This window comes from Ranitomeya variabilis, chromosome 2, assembly GCF_051348905.1.
Source record: "Ranitomeya variabilis isolate aRanVar5 chromosome 2, aRanVar5.hap1, whole genome shotgun sequence".
NCBI classification, from domain to species: domain Eukaryota; kingdom Metazoa; phylum Chordata; class Amphibia; order Anura; family Dendrobatidae; genus Ranitomeya; species Ranitomeya variabilis.
Genome location: NC_135233.1, coordinates 35,707,235 through 35,727,993, shown reverse-complemented (window position 1 = coordinate 35,727,993; position 20,759 = coordinate 35,707,235). Strand labels below are relative to the sequence as shown.

Below are 20,759 nucleotides of genomic sequence, written 5' to 3'. Positions count from 1 at the left end.
TAACCATAGAGGTCTCAAGGACCTCTATGGTTACTGTCCTGACACATCGCCGACCCCAGATCATGTGACAGGGGTCGGCGATGCGCTCATTTCCGGCCGCACGGCCGGAAGCGGTAGTTAAATGCCGCTGTCAGCGTTTGACAGCGGCATTTAACAGGTTAATAGCGGCGGGTGAATAGCGATTTCACCCGCCACTATTGCGCGCACATGTCAGCTGTACAAAACAGCTGACATGTCGCAACTTTGATGTGGGCTCAGCGCCGGAGCCCACATCAAAGGGGGAGACACGACATGCGCAGTAATAGTATGGCGCATGTCGTGAAAGGGTTAAACGAGTGGTGAATGAAGGTGTTTGTCTGGGTTCTTCTGCAGAAGGTAATCAAGCCCTTCAATGGGTTGACATGGAGTGGGTGTTATTGAAAGGAATACACCATAAATCTTGTCATTGTGGAATCCGCACCTAGCATCTATTTTAACAATGCAACCCTTTTTTGTTCCCTTTTTTTGCTGTTGCAGAAGATGATGCGCAATTTGGTTCCAGCTGAAAAAAATCTCTACGACCCACAGACTATTAGAGTCAGTGATCAAAGTTGAGGTTTAATGACCTCCAAATTATACGCAGAGGGGGGGAGCCCTGACAGGTGCTGGCTTCACACTGTGAATTATAATATATATGTATTAAACCCCAAGAGGAATCTGAGGTCCTGAAATAGCTCTCAGTACACAGATGAAAAAAATATTATTCTAATTAAAATGTAATTTAACAAAACATTTTTTTAACTTGAGAAATGGTGAAACTTGAACTAAAGCATACAATTATACAAAAATAACCCCACACAAAGAGTATAAAAACTCAATAATATATCACATAGAGGAGAATAATGGAAGTAGATATAGCCCATGTAGACATACATAGCATTGATTTAACATCTTACGAGACAATACTATCTCAAACAAGCAGGTCTGTTTTGTGCTACTGGTATACCAGGCTTTCAAAGAGTTAAAACTGTCAGGTTTAGCCAAGAGGACAAATTTATATTATTCACGACCACGTAGTACTTGTCTTGGCTGTACTAATAAAGTTGGATTAATCATCTCCAAACTAGGCATACCAAAAAAACATTACGAGCATAGGGGTAAATCGGGAGTGGAATGGGAAAGCCAAGCTAACTGCTTTTAATTCCAGCCTGGTTGAATGTAAAATGAGGAAAGAATTTTAGAGCGGTCTGAAATTTTGCGAGTAAATTGGGTCAAAATCTGAGTTTTGAGTTCGGTCTTGGACTTTTGAAGCACTGTTGAGGGCACGTGGAGGTCTGTTTGAAAAATATACTTTAATAAAATCTTAGATTTGAGATTTGACAAGGATTAATTTACTCAATTTAATAAAACATCTCTTGTAAAGATATAGCAAGAAGAAGTGGTAAAGGTTAAGTCTTCCTTCAGCCATCCCACAGAAGACTCTCTAATAGAGATCACTTGGACCACATGGTGGCTTCTGACTTTTTAAGTTAAGCAGAATGAGGGGGATCTTTAAGAGGGATCGTATTTTCTTTAGATGAAGGTCGAATTTATCAAGGAAATAAAATTACGATCTTGAAGCCTCACTTTAAATTGTCTCATTTTTGGCCAAGAATTTGTGCTCTAACGCTGGATAGGCAAGCAAATGGAAACCACTCAAGTCAGGCTTTCTATTATTTAGTGGTCTGTCGTTTCAAACTGTTACAGACAAAATGTTGGATTTTTTAAAGATCCATACACTTAAAAGTAAAGAATTTCTGAAGATAGGCATTTGGTCAATTTATCATCCTTGACCATTCAGTTTTCTTGTATTCCCCCCTGACCGGCTGTGAGGGATAGAAGAGAGGCACAGTGTCTTATCGAATCGTATTGATCACAGGGTGTCAGTGATCTAATCAAGAGCAATCAATACTAATCCAAAATCAATCAAAACACTTTTTACACTATCATTTATCAAATCAGAATGCAACAGCCACTTCCAAGCATAAAATGAAGAAAAATGAGAAATGCGACAGAGAGGAACGGAGACAAAGAGTAAGTAAGGGAAAAAGGGAATACAAACAGCCATATGAGTTAAGAAAACTCTCAAAATTTGTTAACCCCTCCAGATCTGCTCCTGACTATAATGAAGACATTAATCATCCTGTCTTGAGTGTAAATTATAAGTATATGCTAGTGAACCTAAACGCATCTCAGTGCAATCACAATGTTAAGCCAAGTCTAAACGAATCAAACACAATGGAGATCATGCGGATTAAATTTTAGGAATTAAATACTTGTATCGAGACTTAGCGGCACATAGGGAGAGTGCTTCTAAAGAATGAAAAAAAACCAGAGTTGCCCTTTGCTGCATGGAATGGAGTCAGAAAAGCTAAAATATAGATAGTTTAAAGAGTTAAAAATAGATGAGAAATAAAGTCTAAAATCCATTAATACCATTTTAGGACCTCAAGCCACCTAGGGGACAATATAGTTATTGTGCTAATAAAGGTAGCATTTTAGTTACCTTCTCGTACCGGAAGACTAGTCACACCATGACTTTCTAAACTTGGTAAATTTAAGGTTTACGTGGTCACACAATCTCCCTTCTCGAACTGCAATAATTTATAGAGTCGCCAATGCTGACTATGGTATCAAATGCACAATGGGTACCTCGAAATGGAATCAGCTGAGCTGGTAAATCTGCACTGCAGCAAAGCAGGCGTCAGCGCAGTAGGAAATGGTGCACCAAGTGGTTGCTTTGCCTACAGTGCAGTAAGCTTCGAAATTTGCATTCCTTTTTTGTTACGTTGAGTCTAGGTCTAAATCTGTAGCCAACTTCATCCATTCTCAGAATACAGTAAATTACATAGATACTTAGCATGATAAAAAAAGAAATATGGTATGTCCATTCCATTAAGCCATGGGAAAGGAGAAGACAAGGATGAAACACACTGTTGGGGGTGAGAACAACTTTTTTCCCTCTTTAAACACCACTCTTGAAACAACTATTGAAAATATTAACTATTTGACTGATTCAAGTCGCTCTCAAGACATTAACCCATCTGACGTTAATGACTCAAAACTTTTTTTCCTCCTACAGACTCAAGTATATCCCAACAAACCAAACTTATAGCTTTGTATTTCGCAAAAAACATTCTCAATTTACATTGATTCGGCCTTTCTGACTCGCAAGCAAAGAGATCCCAATAACTGCAACGACAGAACCCTATTAGACAAACTCGTAAATTTTATCCCCAAACACTTACGCAGTGATAAATGGTTTCCAAGTACCTTGGTATCACCTAACATAGCCCGATACTTAGAAGACAGGGATAACATTTAAACAAAACCTTTCAAAATTATTAACATTTCATTCGTATTTGGATTTAGCATTTTTCCCCAAAAAGATATTACTTAATTAGTTCTATTTAAGCAGCTAATGGACATTTTTCCATATCTCAAGGCACGGCAATGGGCACCCAACGGGTTGGTGAGAACCCCAAAATCGGCAGCCACTTTGTTATCATTTTTTTTCTCTATTCTATGTATACATTTTGTAGATTGTGCTTGTTGTTGGAAGACAAGTAATCTACCCTACCATTCATAATTCTCTTCCACAAAAAAAAAAAAGATATTACAATTTAACTTCAAGAAAAGACCTGCAGCATCTAAAACATTCACTTCGGGTAATGTAAAAGCATTGGCATTTAACTGCCTTCGCGATAAGACGGTGCCAGTAAAACTGATTATTCTTTTCTTATTCAAAGCATATCAGCATTTCGAAAGCTCTTTCAATCTTATCAGGTGTATGAACAGCGAATTTACTGAAAAATAGTTTGTTCGGCTCCTCATTCTCGGCGCTAGGCTATCAGATAAACCAAACTAACTAACTATATTTATACACAATCATACTTAGAATGAAATCAGCAATGTAAACTGCTGATAGTGCACACTGTCGACACTACGCTGCGCAACGCTAGGCTGCGATAGAGGCCAACGCACATAATTGGACAGGGCAACCATTTTTAAATGTACATGTCATTAAAAGCTACATTGGAATATGACAGGTAGTTGCATCAGCTGAAAAAATTATTTAAAAATGTGTAAAAAATTCACGTTGTTGTATGTAAAATTTTTACAAAATTTAAGCTACTTCATCCATTGGTAGATTGTTAAGTAACAAGCAAGTTAGCATAGACCTATATACTCTCGCTTCTTTCCATAATTAAAACGTAGGAACCCAAAATAACATATTTAGGTTTTTTCCCTTTTGTTCTTCCAACCTGAATTTTGCTATAGTACATTATTACAGTTGTTCTCATGGCGTCCTATCCATCACCTTAGTTCAGTTACGTGAAAAGTGATAAATCTGGACACAAAATATAGAAATTATACTGATTAGTTATTAACTTTTTTTTGCAAAATTTAAAAAAATGATTTGCACAATTTCATTCCTCAATAGGAATCTAAAAAAAACCCAGATTTTCTTTCTCAGTGCTTTTTCTCTCTCTCTCTCTCACGTCGTAATCTTAAAAAGATTCCCTGTTATTGCCAGTTAGATTACAGAAAGTGACATGTTTTCACATTTTATTCACAGCTACGCTCTCTGGAACAAAACTGCTAAATAACACTGATCTTTTCGGTTTCTGCGCTAAGCTCTACGGTGACTTGTTGGCTGACATTATCGGTAATGTTCCTGACGTATAGAATTACTGTTCAGATAAATTTATGCTTAACATTAGTTTTAAAAAAAAAATATGGAGGAAACCCATTTAAGTTTTGGGGTACTTAATAAAAAAACAAAAAAAAAATTCCAAAAATATAGGTCACATAATATATATATTGTTGCCGAAGCAATCATGGGTAGACATCTATGAGCTCCTTCCTAGAAGATATTAGCATACAAATCCACTCTCCTTAACAAAATGAAAAAAATACATATTTTGATGTCCTGCATCGAGAAAATACCAAGTACTCTGGAACTTAATGAATGGCCTACATCACAGTATATTATTGTCATGGCTGGGTGAAAGGTCAGCAGGGTTGTACCATTTCTATATATATGATGGCAGTCATAAATTTTGTTTTTGTCATGTGCTAAGCATTTTTCATAAGGTGGCTCGAATGTTCAAAGCGCTGCAAGGCCCTGACCAATCATTAACATTAAAAATAATATTCACTGTTACCCGAATGCCCATAGTCTTTACAGTTTCGTGTGACATATGTTTTATTGTGGTGTTTTAAGGACAAAAAAAAAGTCAAGAAAAATTCCAGAAACTAAAAAAGTTGCATTTTTTGACAAACATCATTATCATAACCCTTAGATAAATTGTGTTTTTTTTAAAGAAGTAATAAAGACACCATACAAGGTTCAATGTTGCTGCAAACATGAAACTTTTCTGTTACAAGAAACCAAGAGACTGCAGAAGGACTGGATTTGTAAAATTTTGTAAAAAAAAAAAACAGGATATGACATCATCAGCATCCTGTTTTATCAACAAGACCACATGGCTGGCAGACATCAGTTTGGCATAAAGAGCTACGGGATGAAGAAGGGCAAATCTAACAGTTGGCGGAAAACATTTTCACAGGTATCAGTTTGTACAATCATTAACACTTCATTAAAAAATTGTGCCCCACCCATCCAAATCACCGTGCTGCCACCACGCAAGACTCTAAACTACTAACTAATTAAAAAATAATAATAATAATAATAATAAATAAATCATGAAGAAGTGTATTGAAAAACATTGAGCCCAAAACACGTCTGAAAACATTCCATGAATTAGGAGATTCTTTACGAATGTCTAGACAACATAACAAATTCACATGTTGAACAAACGTATCAAATAATATATATTTTTTTAATTATAAATAATTTTGATTAATATTGAACTAATTTTTTTTTATATTTTCCGAAGATGAGAAAAAAAAAATCTCTTATTTTTTTCCAACTATTTCCATGTACCTTGTTGATCCAGCTTTATTTCTACAGGAGTGTTTGAAACTTATTTACATCTAATAGAAAAATTAAGTTTTTATTGCAACATTTTAGTGTTCCAAAAATTAAAAAAAAATTGATATCTTCAAGGCACCTATTAATGGATCTATTCGCTTAGGCAAATAAATAAAGAATCTCAGGTAGAGCCCCAGCTCGGTGAATGAGAATTGGCAGTCACGTGCCCTATGCATGACCCCAAGACAAATGTTTTCAACGTGAGACTAATGAATTGGTTTTACAGTAAATGTTATGCATTGCACGCACCTATGGTACTGAAGGGGTTATTGCATTTTCAGCTTGAAATGCACGACTGCTTCTCTTTGACCTTCTGACAGCAAAGTTAATGCAGTGAATTTTTTCTAATTTGTTTGGCTATGCAATGTATCGTCCGCCAGTGAGAAAGATTTTTATTTAAGGTATGTTGTGTATTTTTGTGGGGGTTTTTTTTGTTTCTTTTTATGTTGTGTATTTTTTTTTATTTTTAATATTTAGTTAGGCTGATTGAATGGTCAACTTCTTTATATTCCGGTCTACTAAAGGCAGTCTAGAGCAGATCCATTAATGGAGTTGTGGCACCAGTGTTGACCAACATATCAGCCTCTACATCTTGGTCAATTGTGGTTTCAGCATCTGTGACACCGGGGCGATATGACAGATGAGACAGGTGTCATCTGTACTAATGTAATCCAGTGACGGGCTTCCTAATGTGACCAGGCACCACCTGGCCATAATCCTTTTTTTTTTATCCTTATATAAAAATAATTTGCTATTACGTCGTTTAATTCTACTTTTTGTTGTGTGTTTTTCTTTTCTTATTTTACATAATTCTTATGCCTTCTTTGGATTAAGAAAAGAGTTCCGAACCGGTCATAGTTAGCGGGCCCGCTAGTACACCACTTCATAGAGCTAAAAAAAACAACTAACCGTATTAATTGTACAATTACTTTTTGTAAAAGGCCTAAAATATTTTTGATGTTTTTGTACATAAAAATGGAAATTTGTATCATTTTTGTGTTTGGGGTACTAAAACTACTAATCATCTACTTCAACTTTTGTAATATTTTTAACAATCTGTGAATTATTAAGTATCTGCAAATTGTACAGACCCGTCGGTCATTTATTTTTTTAATTAAGTTCTTTTTTTGGGGGAAAATGAACTAAAGCCACCCCAAAATCTTGAAGTTAAGGCCTATTAATCAATCTGGAAAATACTGATCTTTTTATGTTATTGATTTATCAAAGACGTCTTTTGTCTACTCGTTGACGTTGTGTTGAGCGCAACATCTATTTTTTTAAAACTAAACTACTCCATGTGACGGCACGTGTCCATACTAGGTGAAGAATTCTAGATACATATGTTTATGTAAATGCAAATTTTTCAAAACTTTACAGTGCTAAAGGGTTTTAATGTCATGGTTTTAAGAATCACATCGGAATTGTACGACATTGACAAACAATCTACGGTAATTTATTGTATATTTTTAGCTGCTACTCTACGACAACATGGACCGGTCGCGAGGCATCATGGGCCTTTGTTTTGCGGGTCAGTTACTTTTTCAATACTGTATCAGTATGCAGAGACCCTAAAACTTTTATTTTTGATTGACAATTGGAAAAGATCGGAAAAAAAAAAAAGAGTCCTGTCTAGTTTACATTTTCACACTTCATTACATGGGAAACACAAGTGCAGCTAACAGATGGGCACCCTCTTTTGAAGGGCTGACAGGGGAAAATGTAACAGGCCTATTTAGTGTGCAGACAATTCTCTTATTCGTAATTGAACTCGTACCTTTTTATAATGTAGAAAAACAATAGCAAAACACATTGATAGATGCAGATATCAAAGTAGGAAAGATTAAAGCATTTTTTTTTCATCTTTTCGAAACGACAGGACGCCCAATTTTCTTTTTTTTTATCTATTTATTTACGTTTTTTATTACGGTAGATTGATTCCTTTTTTCTTTTTTGTTTTTAAGACTTTATGTTATTACTTCTTTTTTTTTGCACATTATTATATTCCAATTGTATTACTGTTTATGTAAACATTAGAACCCTTTATTATCCAGACCACGGCCCAATTTATATGGTGCTAATCTCAGAAAATATATTAGATTTTTTTTTTTGCTTTTTTTTTTAATGAAGCTTGATATAGATAGATATTTAGTACGTAGCAACTTGTCACATATAACCATTTCTCATCCTGTTTACAGTGCTGGTGATGATCACTATACTCTGCTAAATATGCAGCCTGACCCCCAGTCAGTGACAACAGCTGATGTTTTTTGACCCACTGAGATGTGAGATGTCAAGTAAATTATAACATAGTGTTCTAGTTCCGCTGATAAATATGCGTCTGATTTTTTTTATTATTTTTTTTAAGCATTAGTTTTGAAGCGAATGCCCCTGTTTTATACAGAAAACATATTTTATATATATTTATTTCTTGATTATTTTTTTCAGGGGTAATTTTGAAGTGAATACCATTATGTTTTTTTTTTTTAAATTTTTTACATATATTTAAATTTTTAGATTTTTTTTTAGTCTTACTTTTGAAGCAGACGCCACTGTTTTTTTTTTTTACAGAAAATATATTTGTTATATATATTTACATTTTTACATTATTTTGTGTTACTTTTGAAGCAGACACCACTGTTTTTTTTTACAGAAAATATATTTTTTATATATATTCATATTTTTTATTTTTTTAGTGTTTGTTTTGAAGCAGACGTCACCATGTATTTTTACCGAAAATATATTTTTGTATATATTTATATTTGTATGATTTTTTTTAGAGTTTGTTTTGAAGCAGACGCTACTATGTATTTTTACCGAAAATATATTTTTATATATGTATATATTTTTTATTTTTTTAGCATTCGCTTTGAAGCAGACGCCATTATGTATCTTTACCAAAAATATATTTTTATATTTTTTTGTTATTTTTTTAACATTAGCTTTGAAGCAAACGCCCCTATGTTTTTTTTTTTTTTTTTTTTACAAAAAATATATTTTTTAATATATTAATATATTTATTTTTTAATCACATATTCATTTTCCAGAAGCCCACTGAAGGCATAATGACTGAATTACCTATAACGAATAAGCAATCCCATAAATTGTCTATAAAAGGCAGAGAAATACAAAAAAAAATGCATCCATAACCCTAATATCCAAAACAATTTCGAGGTTTTATTTGATTTGGGAAATATGATTCTCGATTTAATAAAAGCCCAATGTAAGTAACTCAATGTAGCCTGTGAACTGGGCATCCTTCCCATGTAACAGACACCAAATTCTATTCTTTTAGATAACCGTATTTGATTGTAAATAAACTGGGAGCAACAATAAAAAAAAGGAAACAGAATTACCAATAATGATCAAATCGCAGGAAGAAATCATGCATTGTATAATGCAAATAAACACATGCAAAAAAAATAAAAAAAATAAGTGTAATATGTTGAGTAAATGTTCCTAATGGAGTTCAACCGGACAAAAATGTAAATATAAAATACATATTTTTTTTACATAATATTTGTAATTTAAATGTAAATAATCCAGCAAAATCCGATTGACGGCGTTATGTGTTTACTGTGTAATGGGCAATCTGTTTTGCGGAATAATATATGATGCTCCAGTTGTTTTAGACAGGTATAGACTGTGCTGGTAGATGACAATGAAGATGTAAGCGTTGTTATGTCTGCAGGACGTTGACTGTGTGTGCCAGCGATAGGGATGGCAAAAAATCATTTATAATGTTAGGGGGGAAAAAAAACGTGAATTTAGAAAAAAAAAATTTACGTAAATTTAGAGAGAAAAAAATTTACGTAAATTTAGTAGAAAAAAAAAATGGGAAAAAAAATTAGAATTAAATTTCTGCCTGGTTGAGTAATGAAAGCTGAGATGACAGCTCACATAAGACAGATGTTTGCAATAAAAATAGTTCAGGACGTGTTGTGTTTGTGTGTGTGAAGGGGGGGGGGATTGACAAAATAATTTTGGGGTAAAATAAAATAAAAAAAATACAATTCTAAGAGCTTTTACCAACTTAACCCATTTACTAATGCATCTTCTGATGAAATGTAATAACATGGGAAAAAAAAAAGAAAAGAAAGAAAAGAAAACCACAGCAAAATTATATAGGCATCACAAGATACTAGAAAAAAGGAAAAAAAAAAACATATGGTCCTACCATGAAGGTAAGGTTTTATTTTCAGAAAAAGAGTTCGTCCTCACATTTACACCATGTCTGTGTACATAAACCATTTCCCTAAGATAGAGATATAAGAATTTATCAGTTGTCTGGGGGAAATGCCTAAAAATAAATACAAAATCATAATAAAAATAGAATGCACATCATGACATCACATGTAAATATTCTTCGGCTGCATGCCTACACATAGAATGGATGTCTATCTGGAGCATAAAACAGCATAAAGATGCATAATAATATACAGATATTGCTAAAATACACTATAAAAGACACCCACACAGTGCACACATGTCATACATGATGATTAGGTTTAACTATTGCTACTGTAAAGCCTACACACTGCACACACATGCCCCGAGATGAAGCTGTCACCACTGCAAAATACATATACAGCCAATACATAGCACCGCCATCAGACGCACATACAGTATGCAAAACACACGGTATGAAGCAGAAATACAGTATACACATAGGCACACATGATACAAAAAACCCACACAGTACCCAAGCAGGCACACAATCTGATTTTATGCAACGTTTGCCACTGTAAAACATACATACAGAACAGATATGTAACTGTCACCGCTATAAACCACACATACAGTGCACACATATGCACCGAACGCAAATGTACAGTTAACGCCTTAAAAAAACAGATATGGTGCACAAATGAGTAGAAAACACAACTATCACAACTATAAGCCACACATATGGTACGCACATAAGCCCAAAACTTTGATAAATACAACCGTCACAACTATAAAACGCACATATAGCGCACACATATGCACACAGTGTGGTTATATGCCATTATCATCTCTATATAACACATATAGTGCACAGATATGCACACAGTACGGTTACATGCCATTACCATCTGTATATAACACACATATAGTGCACACATATACTACACAGATATGCACACAGTGCGGTTATATGCCATTACCATCTGTATATAACACACATATAGTGCACAGATATGCACACAGTGCTGTTTTATTCCAATATCATCTCTATATAACGCACATATAGTGCACACATATGTATACAGTGCGGTTATATGCCATTATCATCTCTATATAACACAGATATAGTGCACACATATGCACACAGTGCGGTTATATGCCATTATCATCTCTATATAACACAGATATAGTGCGCAGATATGCACACAGTACGGTTATATGTCATTATGATCTGTACATAACACACATATAGTGCACACATAGGCACACAGTGCGGTTATATGCCATTATCATCTCTATATAACACACATATAGTGCACACATATGTATACAGTGCGGTTATATGCCATTATCATCTCTATATAACACACATATAGTGCACACATATGTATACAGTGCGGTTATATGCCATTATCATCTCTATATAACACACATATAGTGCACACATATGTATACAGTGCGGTTATATGCCATTATCACCTCTATATAACACACATATAGCGCATACATATGCACACAGTGCGGTTTTATGCCATAATCATCTCTATATAACACACATATAGTGCACACATATACTACACACATATACTGCACAGATATGCACGCAGTACGGTTTTATGCCATTACCATCTCTACATAACACACATATAGTGCACACATATGTATACAGTACGGTTATATGCCATTATCATCTCTATATAACACACATATAGCGCACACATATGTGCCATTATCATCTGTATATAACATACATATAGTGCACACATATGTACACAGTACGGTTATATGCCATTATCATCTGTATATAACATACATATAGTGCACACATATGCACACAATATGGTTATATGCCATTATCATCTCCATATAGCACACATATAGTGCACACATATGCACACAATATGGTTAAAACACACATACAGAACACATAAACACACACAATTCAAATATACAATTGCGCTCTCCAAAACACACCTACAGTGTAACCATAGGTAAACAATAAGTCCATATATAAGTAACACAACTCTACAACACATATACATTATACACATATGCACACAAAACTGCCATAAGGAACTATCACAACTATAAAAAACACATACATTGCATGTAATATGCACAGAAAAAGCCAATATGTAACTAGCACAACTATAAAACTCATATTCATTACACACAGTAAGCACACACACGTCATTTATAACTATCACATGCAAAAAGTACACATATACATTACACATATAAGCACACATGTCCATATGTAACTATCATACCTATAACACTCATACACATTACACACAGTATGCACACACACGTCATTTCTATCACATGTATACAAAACACATATACATTACACACAATATGCACACATGTGTCATTTCTAACTATCGCATGTATACAAAACACATATACATTACACATATAAGCACACATGTCCATATGTAACTATCATACCTATAAAACTCATACACATTACACATAGTATGCACACACACATCATTTCTTACTATCACATGTATAAAACATACACTTTAATTACACATATATGCACATAACACGTCCATATGTAACTATCGTAACTATTAAACGAGACACACAAATTACACAAAGTATGTGCTCAACATGTAACTATCACAAACTATAAAACACATACACATTACACACAAAGCGTCCATGTGTAATGATCGTAACTATAAAACACACAGTATGAGCATACGCGCACATGACACAATATAACTATAGCATTATATATACACATGTGAGAGTGAATATATACACACACACATACGGTATATATATATATATTCAGCTCCCACATGCAAGTGTGCACACATATACAAAGTGCTCTCCGCCATGAAAGTGCTGATGGACAGACATTTGTGGACACAAAATAGAGCGAACATGAAGATCTGTGTGTAGACACAAACACAAGGTTATCGCACACATAGAACAAGTTTAAGAGTGGAGCCAAAGGGAGGAAAAGAAGCAGCTCGGTGTGTCAGGCTGTGGGACCAAGGTGTCACTCCTGCTCCATCAAACACACACATAAAGCAGGGTGGAAGCAGAGAGGCGAAATATTGTACTGTCAGAGCAAGTCCAGGACAGCCATTCATTTCTCTCTCATGTACTTCAGGACAATGACAATTCAATGCAAGACGACAGGATGAACACGGGGAACAAAACAGGGCTGCGGGTCCAGGCCGGGGAGCCGAACGTGGCCACAAGGTGGAAGGGGACTGCTAACAAAGCTAAGAAGTATTGTAATGACTGTTATAATAATACAAAAAAAATATATATATAGATAGTAGGATAGATAGGTAATTCTATATTGTCTTCAGTTTGATACAGTCCAATGTATATATAGTTATAACATTTAATACACCCCACACTATGCAAAGTGGGGGAAAGTGTATCTATCTTTCTCCACATCGTTCAACATATCTATCTATCTATAAATCTATCTATCTATCTATCTATCTATCTTATCTATCTATCTTATCTATCTATCTATCTATATATCTTATCTATCAATCTATCTATCTATCTTATCTATCTATCTATCTATATATCTTATCTATCAATCTATCTATCTATCTATCTATCTATCTATCTATCTATCTATCTATCTATCTATCTATCTATCCTTCTCCACATTGTTCAACATATCTATCTATCTATCTATCTATCTATCTATCTATCTATCTATCTATCTGTCTTTCCGTTCTATATCTACATGATCTCATTCCTATCTATCTCTCTTATGTCTATATCATCTATCTCTGTTGCAATTATACCATCTCACTCACATCTATCTAGATTATAACTATGGCCTCACTCATATGTATCTTCTATCTATCTATCTATCTATCTATCTATCTATCTATGTATCTACAGCATGTATCTATTTATCTATGTATCTATATCTATTATCTATCTATTGATCTATTATCTATCATCAATCTATCTATCTATTATCTGTCTAATATCTATCTATCTATCTATGTTTCGATCTATTATCTATCTATCTATCTATCTATCTATAATCTACCAACTATCTATCTAAACTATCTTCCTCAAATCTCTCTCTGTCTCAGATACAAATAATATATCCATATTTAACGAAGTATAAAAATGTATACATTACACACAATATGCTAACAAAACGTCCATATATAATGATGACATCTACCTATCTATCTATCTATCTATCTATCTATCTATCTATCTATCTATCTATCTATCATCTATCTATCACCTATCTATCTATAATCTATTAGCTATCCCATCTTACATCTTTCTCCCTGTATCAGATGCAGATAACATGCCCATATGCAACTGTATATAACATAAGTATGAAAAGCGTATACATTACATACAATATGCTAACAAAACATCCACAATCACATCTATCTATCTATCTATCTATCTATCCATCTATCTATCTATCTATCTATCTGTTCTATTGTATTTACAGTACCTTACATCTATCTTTCTGTATGATATGCAGAAAACACCTCCATATGTAACAATATAATGCATATATAAAGAGCATATACATTATACACACTCATATGTAATGTTATCACTATCTATCTATCTATCTATCTATCTCATGTCTATCCATTTATCTTTTTATCTATCTCTCTGTCTATCTAGTACAGTATGGGATCCCTGTGATGTCAGCTATTCAGTACTATATCCATTACAATAAGCAGAATTTGGTGAAGCGAATTCCCCAAATACCATTGCGAAAACAATACCTTTAACCCCTTCAAATCCACACGACTAACTCTCATAGACTGGAGTGAAGTGTAGCTGAAATCTGCAAGAAAGTCAATATTAAGAACCATAATGCGAGTTCAGAAAATTTCTCAACCCACCCTCCTAGTTAAGAGATTTTCTCAAACCCTCCCCTCCTCCCCTTCCACTGTCAGAACTGTGCCCCAACATTTACCTATCCTAAATGTGATGCTCCAAGTTTTCACAAAAGTAACATCAGTATTCTCTAGATTCCCCCCCAAAAAAGGCATCAACACTTCTACTGCCGGTTACAATGATTAACCAGAATAATCAGAGCCTATCGGGAACTAAACGCCCACCTGGTATCAATCTGTTTTGGGGGCAATTTAAAACTTATCAGGCTCATTTCATGTGAAAAGCCAACGTGTATGAATCACATTGTACAGGAATCACACGGCCCAGGAAGAAGCCGGAAAATAGTAATCAAAATTTAAAAAAAAATCAAATTTTTGAAATTCGAGGGCGGCTGAGCTCATAGAAATCGATTAAATACAGTCAAAGTACCGAATGTAAAGCTCGAAATAAATATTCAGTTCTCCATCCTCCTCAAAAATATTCAAACATAGTCATCAAAAGGGAAAAAGCCAAAGCATCGACTGTAAAAATGCAATACACCTTGAAATTTTGCAGGGAAAGGCAGAAAGGGCCAAGCATTCTTGGGAAATGAATGGGTATTCACAAGGGCTTTGCTAATAACATGGGTTAATTACAGCTGAAACGCACTGGGCTCAGTAAATAAAAGAGCACAACCATAAACACATTAAAATGAGCATTCAGCTCTATAAAATGGGACAGCTCCCCCGGAAAAAAAAAAAAACCGAGCTGTCAGGGTGAAATGTAAATGTGGTGAGGAGATGAGATGTTTTTATTTTTTCCGCCATTATTTCCAACCGTCTAAATTGGACATGGGCAGAGAGAGGAACAAGACTTGGCATTTTTGATTTTGAGATCTCTATTGGAGCTAGTTAAGAGGGTCAAAACCACCGGAGAGATTCTCAAAAATGTATCCAACGAGTCTTGATCTTCTCCAAAAACTTGCGGACATCATGGAAGCTTTATTGACACGTCTCCCCCACCCCCCACCCCCAACTTCCCTTTCCCTGTCTCTTTAGGGATCGAACTTTAGGATATAAAAATAAAGTAAGGGAAAGGAAATCGAGCACGATCCCTCGATCCCAGCTGGAAACCCGATCACTTAAAAGCAATCACTTAAGATTGTGTCCTCATTTATCGTAGCACTAATGTCATCTTATCTTGGCGTCCTGACAGGCAGTAGCCCTTTCTTATCAACGTTACACTTTCAGCTGTGCCCTTCCTATATTTATCTATAGATACAATTACCCTAAACTTTGTCACAGGCCAATATTCCGGGACATTTTTTTTTTCTTTTTTTTTTTTTTCTCCTTATCTCTTTCCTCTTGACACATCTCATTCTTTTGTCTTCCTCAACTCTTCCCACTGATACCAGCTCCTACGCTTTCCCCTTTTTTGGACTCTTTTTTTTTTCATTTGCCTTTCCGCTTTCCAACAGCTGCGACAACTGTTAAAACAGTCAGTAAAATTAAGTCAGCCCCGTAATCCTTTAGTCAATGTAACGTTTTAATCAGAGGTAGAAGGAGTTTTATGTAAAGAGCCGACTGTTTCATTTCCCAGAGATGAGATTGACACATATGTCAGGACGGGCCCGATACATTTATTGCATCTGTTACTTTCATAATAACCATTATTTTTAAAGAAGAAGTAGCGCGTACATTCAGCCTCGGCTTAGCCTACGACCAACGCTCCCCAAATCCCCCCCAAAAAAAATTTCCCTAATTTTTGATCAATCCCAAACAGCAATTTTGTATCTACTTAAAAACAATGCTGACATATAGAGAAAATAACTAGTTCATGTATCCGGCTACTCATACCCCGTAATCAATTATTTACGAAGCCAATATTGGGGTCCGGAGTGGCTCGTGCAGTGACCCCAATATTCTTTCTCTAAGCCTTAGGACCACGGTCTGACATCTGCACGCAGATCATTTCAATGCATCTTCCTTAAGAGGCTTATCTAAGTAATCATGCAAATTAGCTATAAGAAGGTAAATTCAAGAAAGCTTCTTTAGCAAAGACGCACTTTTAAAAGGTTTTTCGAATTCAACGCCCATCAAAGTTGCCAACTTTTTTTTTTTTTATTATTATTATCTCAAGAAGACGACTATAGGGAAGGTTTTCTTTAGATTTTGCAAGTTTTTTTCATCATACCGGAAGAGTTGTGCCGCCCAAGTTCTACTTTGCTCACTGACACCGTCACACATGGTCCAGTGCGTTTTTGTTTTTTCCCTGCGCCCTTTCCCTGGTAGGTTTTTAGAGGATAGCGCTTTGAGTAACTCAACAAGACACAAAAGTATCAATGACAGATCCCTTCTAAATGTATCTCCAGATCCGCTCTACGCAACTACATAGAACTTCTGCCGACAATGTCTTTACTCTCAATCCTGCCCAGAACCAATACACATTTTCTCCCCCTCCACCTCTCCTAACCACCCCAGTTACTCATTGACCGGCGCCTGCATTGTAGCTAGTTAATGCTTATCCATCTAGAATTCAACTCCAGGCTGCTTCCTAAATACTTCTCTAAACACGCTTTCTCATTTTCTGCTCATTATCTTCCCCCCCTCCCAGAGCATGTCACTTCTATGACAAGCCGGCTGCAAAGACAAGAAGCATTCTGGTGGTCTGTATGGCATGCAGTGCAGGTTTGTGCTCCATCCAGGGAAAATGATGGGAGGGGGGGTTTCTAGGAAAAATGTGCTCGGACACCAGTGAATCGCCACATTTTAACACTTAGCTACGCTTTTGTGCCAAGTGCCTATTCTTAGCACCTGGAAAAAAAAAGGAAAGGGTGACAAACAGCTGCTCCTCTCGGATTGTGGCAGGACGCACAGTGGAAGGTAACGGAACAATCCCACAGTCGCACAATAAAAAAACAAACAAAAACGCACAATAGAGACAAGACAGGCACACAGTGATCACTCATGCACAGAAATCCTCTTAAGCCCCTACCTGCATCTCTGCAATAATAAGAAATAGAAGCGGAAAAAAAAAAAGAAGAAGAAAGAGAGAGAGAGAGAGAGAGAGGTACCTACTCTTCCTCGTAGTGCAGGGAAAAAGATTCTGGAAGGCAAAGTTCTACCGAATCCATGTGCGCCCGGCAACCATAATTTGTGCACCCCAGCTATAAATCAAAGTTTCCTTGTCAGAGGACAGTGCAATTAACAGAAACGTTCTCCTGGTGACAAGCCTATAGGCACGGCCAGTTGGGACCAAAAGCTCTCACACTCTCCTAATCAAGGACTTAAAGCCCCGATTGCAGCTTATTAATATGAAGTAGAGCTTTACATATGCAGTCCCTCTGGCCCACTTGGCTACCGGATTGGTGGGAGGATGGCCAATGAAGGACGGGGAGGGCAGGAGCTCCACACATTGTGACAGCTAGGCAGGTACTGTGCGAGGAGGGTGGGGGGAAGAGAACACACTGAAAACTGAGATGGAGAGGGAGATTTCTCCCGAGCTACAAATGTTTCCTTTGGGCTACAGTACAAAGAGGGAATAAAAGGTTCCTCTGTTTGGGCATTACACGTTTGTTATAACATTAAACACAACTCAACCGGAGCCAAATGCTAAAAAGATTTCACATCATTTTTTTTTTCATTATAATTATTATTATTTTATTTTTTTTACAGATTTTTTTTCATTATTATTATTATTATTATTATTATTATTATTATTATTATTTTAAAAAAATTATTTTATTTTTCACAAAAGTTTTTTTTTTCATTTCCATGCCAATTTCTTTTTTTTAAGTTTACATCATTTTTTTAAAAATCATTCTATATAATTTTTTTAACGTATTTTTTGGACGTTATTTTTGATACGTACTTGAAAAATTGTAAATCGGGGAGACAGATGCATAAATAAATCAAATAAATTAAATGAATTGCGATTCGCTCGATTGTCTAAGCGTTTTGACGACGGTTTATATTCCGATCGAAGGTCGACGGGACTCTTAAAGGAGGAAGAACGCTGCAGCCACCGTCGGTAAAAGGAAGGAAGGGTTAAACGGTCTCCAAACCCAAAGCACATACCATTCACATGTTTGTCTAAATAAATACACGCCTTCGTGCACTTGTCAACCCCCATTTCTTTTCTTTTTTTTTTTAAGTGAGCAGGCGAGTATGAACCGAATTTAACACGTCTTAGCACACAAATTCAGATTATGGTAAAACAGTGAGAAATGCCGGGGCAGTCACATTGATCAATCGGTTTCTTCAATTGTGACAGTGATCAGATTACAGAACAAGATAGTAGAGATGTAATGTGGTGGGGGGGTGTGGGATGGGGATACTTCATTTCATCCTCCCCCCAAAAGATAAAAATTTTGTTTCTTTCAATCATAGAACTTTGAAACTTTTGAAAATTGATACAAAATTTTCAAAAAATTTGATAGAATCCAACTGCCGTTCTAAACAGATTCCAAATCAAATCAGGGTGTAAGGTGTAAAAGAAGTTGGTCTGTTAACACCTTAACCCTATCCATACTGGGGGTTTCTTTTAGAGGGTCTCTGAACTTCCTTCCATGACCAATTTTTCTCACATAAATAAAAATTGTGGGAATTCTTCATTTTGCGGTTTTGACACATGCATATCGTGGTCATCTGCTGTCACCCTGTGCATTGCAAATTTCTCCCGATACAGTCTCCCCCCCACCACCACCACCACCGAAGACGGCTTCATTAGAAGGAAAGGAATTTCGAAATCAGAGGGACAGACGTAAATTTTAAGATTCTGGGCCTGCTTTTCTTTTTTTCTCATATTTTAACTTTTCCGAAAATTTTTTTTCTAGAAAATGGGGGGTTAACATTGTGAAACTATGTCGCTACGCGGAGTGTCGAAAGCAGGTACTAAAAGCTTAATTACCAGTAGCATTACGCTGTCTATATTGTTAAATGTGAACCCTGCAATTAAGATGTAAATTTGGCTGTGAGCAGTGAATAAAAAGAGCTTTGGGACGAGAAGTAAAAAGGCGAGCATTCTGGAGACGCTATACAACAAAAAAGATTAGTCTCAAACCTTAACAGGGGAGACATTTAATCATTTTACAGCATTCAAATGCCTTTTTTTGAGCACATTTTGATTGAAACCGGAATTTAAAATACCATAAAAGAATAAAGCGAGCGTTCCCCGTCAGCATGTAAAAGAGGCATTCACTTTCCGGGCTGCATGGTAATCTTTATCTCTGCAATATTGATGCCGCTAATTATTTTCCCTGTGTACCAGTCTATAGAATACAAATGGACAGGGGCGATCTTCATTACAAAGTCACAATCCGGCCATACGTGTACTCTATAGGATATGTGACTTCACAGGGGGGGGGGGGGGAGGGAAGGTAAAAAAGGGTCGTGGGCTGCAAAAATGACAAGACGTGTGGACCTGGAAGGATTAGAGCTGCTAATTTACTGTAGTCTGCAGGATAATGGTATCTTGCCATCTTTCAATGCAGGGTCCTTTTCATGTTTTCACATCTACCCAAAAACATTGCCTGCCACGTCCCCTGCTGTTACCCTATTAACCAAAGCAAAATTCCCTCCAACCAGCTTTCATCCAGTTAAATGACTGTCCCTACTGTGGTTCCTCGATGGACACAGAGACAAAGCCTTCATCCCCCCTCCCGCCGCCTCCGCCTCCTCCCCGCCAAATGAAGAGGTCCCCCATTATAGGATGTGAGACTACCCAAGAG

The 20,759-nt window shown here is 35.9% G+C and overlaps 1 protein-coding gene across 10 annotated transcripts in view; it reads right to left on the bottom strand.

Annotated features, from left to right (window-relative positions):
- The window catches only part of ESRRG (estrogen related receptor gamma), a 1,109,342-nt gene that overhangs the window by 288,404 nt on the left and 800,179 nt on the right, over positions 1–20,759 (bottom strand). Inside the window, exons 1-2 of one of the 10 annotated variants that reach the window (XM_077282263.1) lie at positions 18,109–18,692; positions 10,191–10,268 (exon numbers count right to left, since the gene is read on the bottom strand). The exons of 4 other annotated variants lie outside the window; for them this stretch is intronic. In XM_077282263.1, coding sequence (XP_077138378.1) covers positions 10,191–10,268; positions 18,109–18,164 — 134 coding nt within the window. In that variant the 5' untranslated portion in view covers positions 18,165–18,692. Of the gene's footprint in view, positions 1–10,190; positions 10,269–14,937; positions 15,051–18,108; positions 18,693–20,759 lie in introns of those variants that run through there. 5 more of the 10 variants (XM_077282265.1, XM_077282266.1, XM_077282273.1 and 2 more) reach the window with 5 other exon arrangements.